Here is a 9,074-nt window from a genome sequence, read left to right as displayed (position 1 = left end):
GCTATCTCGACAAAATGTTTAATAAGCAAGTTGAATGAACTGATTTTTTTTTGTTTCTTTTTTGATGAAGTTAGACAAAAGCTACCAAACCGAAATCAATTGGTCATTATTGCGATGCAACACTTGAAAACAAGTATCCAAAAACTTAGACAAAAACAAAAATGTGTGTATTATTTATTGTGAAAACAGCTGTAGTTTGTTTCGTATATTCTTTTGATGTGGTTTCGTAGTTCGCTGGTCTTTTTTAAATTATCTGTTTCGTGCTGATTGATTTTTAGATGGTATGTTGCGGGGTTGTGTCCCAAAATGATGGTTGTGGCGTATGCAATCGAGAAAATACCACAGGAACATCCATCTGGTTGCAACGTTACCGGTTCAATGAATTGATACTGTGCTCCGGGGTACAGGCGAGTGAGGATGTTTCGTTGATATACGTCCAATCTTTTGCCATGATTGCCCTCCCCGTGAAGACTGTATAGTGAACTGTGGTGTAATGGCCAAGAAAGCTGGCCTGGCCGCTGTATATTATTTGCAGATCGTCTCGTTCGGCTAGAAGTCGTTTGTATCGCTCTTGTTTTTGTCCATAGCAGACTGGATGCATATTGAATGGTATGGTTCTGTTTGCGTTCACCAAATTTATAATGAACATATCGATTGTCAAATCATTTAAGAATTCTGTTCCAACAATTTGATTTGTGATTGATTCTAGATCTGTATTCTTTGTAGTTTCACACAAGTCTCCGATTTCGCAGTAAAATCCATCCTCTTCCAACTCGGGAAAATCCACATTGTTGAGAATAAATGACACTTCAGAGACGCTATCACATTCGCTATCAGAATCACTATTCAATACCGATTTAATACCAAAAAGGTGGGTTAGCGGGTGCTAGGTTGTTCCTGGGCCTCTATTATTTTGATCAAATAAATCGAGTGGGAGTGATAAAATCCACCTGGGGAGCCTATTTTGGGTACCTCCCGAACAAAAGTTCGATTTTTCAAGGAATTTTGAACTAACATACCGATTTAATACCAAAAAGGTGGGTTGGCGGGTGCTGGGTTGTTCCTGGCCCCTATTATTTTGATCAAATTAATCGGGTGGGCATGATAAAACCCACCTGGGTAGCCTAATTTGGGTACCTCCCGAACAAAAGTTCGATTTTTTGAAGGTTTTTCATAGGCTAGGTATCCTAGGGTACATCTGGGGTGGCTGGAAATTTAATGGTTTCCAAGTCTAACGAAGCACAAACGTTTGGTACTTGCAGAATTTTGTTTCCTATTCTGGTGTTTGAGTAATCGCGCTAACAAATTTTTGCGTACAGCGTACAGCGCACAGCGTACAGGGTACGACACACCCACATTAATATAGCAAAATAACCACTGTATCGTGCTTTTTGGTGTCGAAAATGGATAGAAAAATGGTTTTTCGGGGTACCAAGGTTTTAGAGTGATTACAATACTTTTACTCACGACATGGGCGTGCGAAAAAGTAATAACCACTGTATCGTGCTTTTTGGTGTCGAAAATGGATAGAAAAATGGTTTTTCGGGGTACCTAGGTTTTAGAGTGATTACAATACTTTTACTCACGACATGGGCGTGCGAAAAAGTAAAAAAGAAGGGAAAGAAGATTTAACGCGCGTAAACGATATTCCGCGCAACAAAGCAATGAAGAACGCGTCTCTGAACAAACCTCACACTGTCCACCGACTTCTTCGATGTCATACACAAGCACTCCAAAGGCGACCGACATTTCATTACACCCGTCTTACACGTGGAGTAGTGAAAGTTGTTGGCACCACAGCTACCGCAAGTGATTGGCTCGTTAGTATTGCTGACAATTTGAGTGAGAAGGTGGCGATGAAGTTGAAGGTATGCGAATTTAGCAAGATTCCACACCCGACAACATTTCTGGTCTTCTTTCCATATGGTCGGCAGGACAGTGACCGTTTGCTCTGCATGTTAAATGCATGCAATTCAACACTTCCTGATCTCAGATGGAGCATTGCCCGCCGTAAAGACTCGGATAAGGGCACTCATCTGTTGGTCAAAGTGAATGAAAAGATCAAAAATATAATTGTTGGCAACAACAATTCATTGCATTTCGGGTTGGGCTCGGCTCTTTTTAAAGAACTTGTGCCTAGATCTCAACCGACAATGAAAGCCCCTACTCACCAAACGGTGAGTTTTACTGTTAACACTCATGCGTCAGACGATGATGAAGATTATCTCGACTCAGAGACGCTACAAATGTTTAAAGACGACAACGATTTGACAGTGAGAGCCGCACCATCAACTTTGTTGAGTGGAAACGGCACTCAAAGCCAATCTCGTGTGTTCATTAAACCATCCGTTCTGGGTGATGCCTTGGCACACAAAGACAGTCTTAAACAAGACGAGTCTTTGGTAGCGCCAACATCTGAAATCAATTTACCAAATACTGTAAAGGATATAGAAAAGGCTGAGGGCGACGGGATGGACACAGACCAAGGCAAAGCCCATGGTCTGGCAGCTCCACCCGACAAATAGTGTATGAACCTTTGCGTGGGAGTTATCAATTCATACGTTTATTGATTAACACACTCAATTGAAGTTTCATTCACACAGTTTTCAACCATTTCAAAACGAAAATATCAATTGATTATTTCCCGTGTGCAAATAAAGTGACTGACAGTCATTCAGTTGTATGTAGCTGCAAATAACTAGAACTGGCTAAGTTGATTGAATTCAAGAATGTTGTAAAGAAATAATCACTTTTAGTTATTCTTTCAGCCATCCGTCTAATTTCGGACTTTTTGGCTTCTAGATGACTATAACTGAAGTTGACTACAGTCGAATATTTTGTTCGAGATAATCACTTTTAGTTACTGATAGTCAGCCAAAAATTCCGAAATTAGACGGCTGGCTAGTCAGTCACAAATTTTTCACACGGGTTTACTATTATTAATATTATTATCAACATCATCAATATAAATCGATTTTTCGATTTTTAATCATTTATTTTATTTTAAAATACTGTCCATTTAAACCAGTCATACCTCGGACCTGAAAAGATAAAAGAAAAAACTCCAATGAAAAATGTTTGTGCAAGATAATTCAATTTGAAATAAACTCTTTTGAATGAATTCATTATACCTGCACAAAGGTTATACATTCACCATCTTCAAGTCCATGTCTTACGTGGCATTCGACGAGGCCTTTTTCTGCTCTGGATATACGCTTCACTCGTAATGAGTTTTCTGGCAAATTTTTCAGTTCATCCATTTCAAAACACTTTGATGTTTTGGTTTTAACTTGAAAAAAAAAAAACAAAGAGAATATAAATAACAAAAAAACGGGATGCTCTTATCTGCGAATAAAAATCTTCATATCAACACAAAAACCACCCATTTGCCGAGAAGAGCGTGTGTGCGTGTATTATATGCGTATTTGCGGAGCAAAACAATACAAATACCCAAAAGAAAATATCGTTAAAAGAGCAAAAATGTACAATTGTTTTCAAGGATATTTTATCTTAATTACATGCTTTCCATGTGTGTGCTACAGTTCAGTAGGAATGAGAGAAAAAAAACAACAAGTTATAATAGCAACAAAATGATGAGAGCATTTGCTACGAGCTTGCACACCAATTTCTCAATTTGTTTTTTTTTCATTATCAATCATTTATTTCAATTTTTGCTTGACTATTTCTATTCTTTGATGGTAGGTCCAACACAACATGTGCAAAATGCAGTTGACCGAACCAGCGCTAGTGCTAATACCATCACACCCATTCAATGGTGTGCATCAGTATGGACAAGCGTAAAACAACTCAATTTGCACCTCAGCATATGTGCAACTGCACTCATGTGCAGTTCGCTTGATGGGTGCCATACAAGAAAGTAAAATTCAATTTGTTTGTTGCAAGAGCCCTATACATTGGGAGATCAAGTAAAAGGGTTCGACGCAAACAAATATAACCTCATATATGATAGAAAAGACAATTGCCGACCTTGCATGCATTGTAACAACAAAGGGACTGGATGTAACATTTATGCCACAATTCAGTAGCCCAGACGTTACGACGGCCCTTTTGAAGTCTGGCAACGATACATTTTTAATTTGCTCTATATATTAGGCCCATGACTCGACGGAAGTTATTCCAGGGAATACGGTCAAGGACGTAGTGAATTATGCGAATCAAAATAAAATTCCACTTATTAGGGGAGACGATGCCAACGCACATCACACCGTATGGGGAAGCACAGACAAAAACCAAAGAGGTATACACCTCTTAGAATTTCTTGCGTCAACAGACCTAGCGATTCTAAACAAGGGTAACTCGCCTACTTTTATTACAATAAATAGATCAGAGGTGTTGGACATCACGTTAGCATCTCAATCGATACTTGGACTATTGAAGGATTGGCATGTGTCGGACAAATATTCTCTCTCCGATCATAGAGAGATAAACTTTAAACTAGACATAAGCAATTCGAAATCACAGAAATTTCGCAACCCAAGAAACACTAATTGGGTGGTTTTTAGGAAAATATTATCACGTAATATTTCCAAAAATCAAAGCAAATTTGTGGATATAACCGACACGAACAGACTTGATAATGCAGTTGGTTGTCTTACAGATGCAATCAATACGGCATTTGTAAAGGCCTGCCCGGAGTCGAAAAATTACAGTAAAGGTAAAAATTGGTGGAACACCAAACTGCAAAGGCTTAAGGAAGAGTCAAGAAGGCTTCTTAGAATCTATTTAGCTAGAAAAGACACTCCACAGGGCCCAGTTTGTCATGAGGTTCTGCGTCGCAGTAGAAACAAATATACTAAAGAGATTATAAAAGCAAAGAGAGATTCCGAAAGGAATTTCTTCAGTAGAGTCGAAGGTGCGAGAGCTACCGCAAAACTACACAAACTACTTGCCACTGACCCAACACAAGGGCCAGGTATTCTAAAACGACCTGATGGTAGTTATACCGAATCGTCTGAGGATAGTGCAAAATTATTACTTGACACGCATTTTCCAGGTAACTTACCTGGAAAAGTAAGCCATGCAGAGCAAGATGAGGCTGATCCGATTAGACCAACTCCAAATGTGAACGAAATCAATTTTCTCTTTCGATGCATATAAATCTCCGGGTATTGATAACATTTATCCGGTTGTGTTACAAAGGAGATGGAAAATATTTGGGAGGGCCGTGGAAAAAATTGAGTTACATCCCCAAATTATGGCAGGAAATAAAAGCTACTTTTATTCCGAAGCCAGGCAAAAAGGATTACACATCTCCTAAGTCGTTTAGACCAATCAGTCTGTCGTCATTCCTTTTAAAGGGACTTGAGCGACCGCTTGATAGACATTTGAAAGAAAAGCTCGAAAGTACGAACACTTTGGATGGAAATCAACACGCTTTCCAACAAGGGCGTTCTACTGATACAGCACTCCACAGCCTTATTTCTAAGGCTGAGTACACACTCGCTAATAAAGAATATATGATATCCACTTTTATGGATATTGAAGGAGCATTTGATAACGTGACGTTCGAAGCAATCAACAATCACATTGTGGATTGCGGCGCTGGCACGGCGGTGAGCGCGTGGATAAAATTCATGCTATCGCACAGGACAATAAATTTCTATCACCAAGGTGAAAAAACGACAGCTATCGCCACTAGGGGCACGCCCCAGGGTGGTGTTCTGTCACCACTACTTTGGATAATAGTCATGAATAGTCTATTAAAAAAACTACAAGCACATGGCTTCGAAGTCATTGGTTACGCAGACGATCTTCTCATTTGTTGCCGGGGCAAATTCCTGAGTAGCCTTTCTGATAGGACACAAAACGCCGTAAAATTGGTGGAAGATTGGTGTCTCGAAGTGGACCTCAGAGTGAACCCAACAAAATCTGAAATAATCATTTTTACAAAAGGCAGGAATCTAACTGGCTTCAAAGAACCAATTCTTCTTGGAGATAGAATATCGAGAAAAGAAGAGGTGAAATATCGTATATAATAGGTGTTTTTATGCAAATGACTTACATGATTTCGAGGATTTTGCGGAATGCGAACCATTTTTGTGTTCCTGAAGAGATAGAAGACAGATACTTCATGCAATGTTCTAAAATGTTTCAAGATATTCATTTTTTGTTGAGAAACTATCCTTCTTTTTCTCACCAGGAACGCATATATGATTCCCATGTAATTAAGCGCATTTGACTAATCCCGTTTCTATAATAAACAACACATATATGTATATGTACACTAGCTGGACCCCGCCCGCTTCGCTGGGCATAAAGAAATGAATAATTAAGACAATATTCACTGTTTAAGTACTGCTATTACGTGTTCAATACACTCATCAATATAGTTCCGAAGCGTTGCCGTCAAAATGTGCGGCGTTGTTGGTTTTACGTTTGATCGCAACCATCCCGGTGCAAATAGAGTTGAATTTTGACTCTTTCCTATGTTTTGTGGTATTGAACACAACCTCCCTTTGATTCTTCGCCAAACCGGCGCTCATAACAACTCTTCCTCATCTTAAAAACACTATCGACGATTTCGAACATCAAGATTGGCCGGCCTATGGCCCTGTTTTTCTGATATGCACAGTGCACACCCCTGATGATATACACACACATTCGGTGTCCCCCAGAGACTCTCTTCCTCTCTTTCTCTCTCCCTCTCACGCGGGTCGCGTTCGTTTCGTTTCTATGGTCTCACTTCTGCACGCGCGCCTCTTCTTTTTCCCAACGCATTCTCTGTATATGTGACTGATGAGTTTTTAAATTTGTCTAAATATTTCAAAACAAACGATTGTAATTTCTCACAAATTCAATAACGAATTCAGAAACAGAATAATAACACAAAGAATATCTGGTTTTATGGAAAAACAGTTCGAACAACAATGGGAAAAATATCACTTTTTTTAAACGGCTATAATTTATTTTTGAAATGTCCAAAACACATGGTGAATAGTTTATAAATGATCTACTTGAGGTCCCGAACACAGCACAAAAATAGTAATGGATTATCTCCAGCCAGCAGCTCAAACACTTGCCGAACACAATAACTAACTTGCATTTATATATATATATGATGACCCTTCATCACGAATTGAACAAAAAAGTACCCTTAAAGTAAATTCATATCATCACTGTGCACTCCAACATCACATACACTGAATCCTCTTGGTGCACACGTATAGCTGTTGTTTTGTTTCATTCCATCTGAACAAACATAAAAGTGATGTGTTGGGCTAAAGCTGTTTTCGAAAATGATTATTCGTTTGTTGTGCGACGTTTTGCTCTCATTAGGAGCATCATCAGGCTGGAGAACAAAAATGTACACAAAAAACAATGAGTAAGTGTTAAAACAATTGGCAACAGCCGAAAAATACCAAATTACGAACCAGTTACATCTGAATTTAAAATGTTTTCGAACGTATTCCATTTTTTCTATCAATTTCTACAAATTGTATCAGCTACACGTGTCCATCAAAGGAATTTTGTTATTGAGCTTCATTTAGTATCTGAAAATGATTACACTATAGAAAGTGCGTATGAACTGCAAAAACAGTGGCAGCAAAAACAAGATGTTCGTGTTTTTCGCTTCTTTCGGCAATCAAGCAAAGATATACATATATAATTTTTGTTGGTGTATGAATGTTATAAAAGAGGCAACACCGCATAGGGAAGACCAAATGAATTCAAAGGATCTTCTAAAGAAGTACAAGACGGTTCTCTACTATCATTGTGCAACAGGTCAAAACTCTATTTCGTTGGCAAATTAAAATGAATCTACTACACGGTTGGTTTTCAGTGCTATTTATCGTTGAATTTTCGGTAAGTTTTTTCTATTCCTTTATCATTTTCACTTTTATCCAATAAAATACGATATTTCTGTAGAACTGAAAGTTAACACAAAATTTCTCTTTCTAGGAATTTCAAGGAAAACGTAAGACACGGTTTTTTGGTTTTCGAACACGCTTTTTACAATTCCAAAAGATTGTTTCATACTTTCATGATATTCAATTCGAAATTTCAACTTTTTTTCTAATGAACAGATGGTTTTTTCTCGCAAGCTCTTCTCAAGGGCGAAGTGATTGAAACTATGTCACAGGCAAAGTTTGTAGCTGGAATCCATATCCCCGCAAGTAAGTCTGCTTTAGAATCATTTTCATTTCTTTTTCGTGTGAATTTTTGTCCGAAAAATTCAAATATTCTATCAATTTGGCTAGGGGCTGACCACGCTTCGAAAATTGATTTTATCATTTTTTTCAAACAATAATTATTTTAAATAATTTATTTACGACTGTGAAATTTTTCGATCTTTCTCCAGAAACGATTCACTGCAAATGATAACTCTCAATTGTGCGTTGTTATTAAAACGAATATGCATTTCTGTTGGTTCACTGCCAGAAAATTCATCACATTGTCGTGGTAAAATGTATCGTTCATAGTGGATTATAGATTTAGTCAAATATTTGAGTCAACATACAGATGGTATTAAAACCGAGGTTTCCCCCTAGCAATTTTGTGTGTGTGTTCATTTTTTCTTTAAATATTATTTCTTGTACTGAGAATGAAACGATTTTATTACAAAATATTTGCATGAATACAAAGAGCATCCAAATGAGGCCAATAGAAAAATGATGAGTTTTTGTACCGCATTTATTCTGTCGAAAACGGAAATTATCACGAATGCCCATTGTGTGGATGACGCTCCATATGTTTATGTGGTAGCTGGTACGAAAGCTGTATCAGATGAAAACCAGAAAATTAAAATCAAAGTCGAAAAAGAGAACGTTGCATATCACCCTTATTATAGTCATTTAATTGTTGGTGCATTTGATATTGCCAAAATTACACTGAAAACGCCGTTAAAATTCAGCGATACCGTTGGTAGTATCGAACTCGTGGATAAGGATTACAAATTGAATAACCCATCAGAATTGGTCACTGCCTATGGATATGGCGTGTTGAACAATATCAGACCATTGATATTGAGGCGTTGCGATGCGAACTATATGTCTGATGCCAAACGAGTCAACACATTTAACTTAAGTCAGACTTTGTACTTTACAACTGGTGAA

General features: G+C 38.0%; 1 protein-coding gene and 1 long non-coding RNA gene across 2 annotated transcripts; one reads left to right on the top strand and one right to left on the bottom strand.

Annotated features, from left to right (window-relative positions):
- Nucleotides 1-2,958: 2,958 nt before the first annotated feature.
- On the bottom strand, nt 2,959-7,039 carry LOC129571021 (uncharacterized). The gene is made up of 4 exons (XR_008688200.1): nt 6,306-7,039; nt 6,023-6,211; nt 3,132-3,289; nt 2,959-3,041 (listed from the first exon to the last, which is right to left on the bottom strand). It is a non-coding gene; the product is annotated as an uncharacterized LOC129571021 (long non-coding RNA).
- A 382-nt stretch (nt 7,040-7,421) lies between these two features.
- LOC129571020 (coagulation factor IX-like) lies at nt 7,422-9,045 on the top strand (the record flags this gene model as incomplete). Its single annotated transcript, XM_055450755.1, has 4 exons — nt 7,422-7,824; nt 7,921-7,936; nt 8,046-8,135; nt 8,605-9,045. Coding segments are annotated over exons 1-4 (598 nt in total), but the record flags the coding sequence as incomplete, so codon positions are not given.
- Between the last annotated feature and the right edge of the window lie 29 nt (nt 9,046-9,074).

This window comes from Sitodiplosis mosellana, unplaced genomic scaffold (assembly GCF_009176505.1).
Source record: "Sitodiplosis mosellana isolate CC-2019 unplaced genomic scaffold, AAFC_SMos_1.0 Smas_scaffold_1087, whole genome shotgun sequence".
Taxonomy (NCBI): Eukaryota; Metazoa; Arthropoda; class Insecta; order Diptera; family Cecidomyiidae; genus Sitodiplosis; species Sitodiplosis mosellana.
This window is presented reverse-complemented; position numbering and strand designations above follow the sequence as displayed.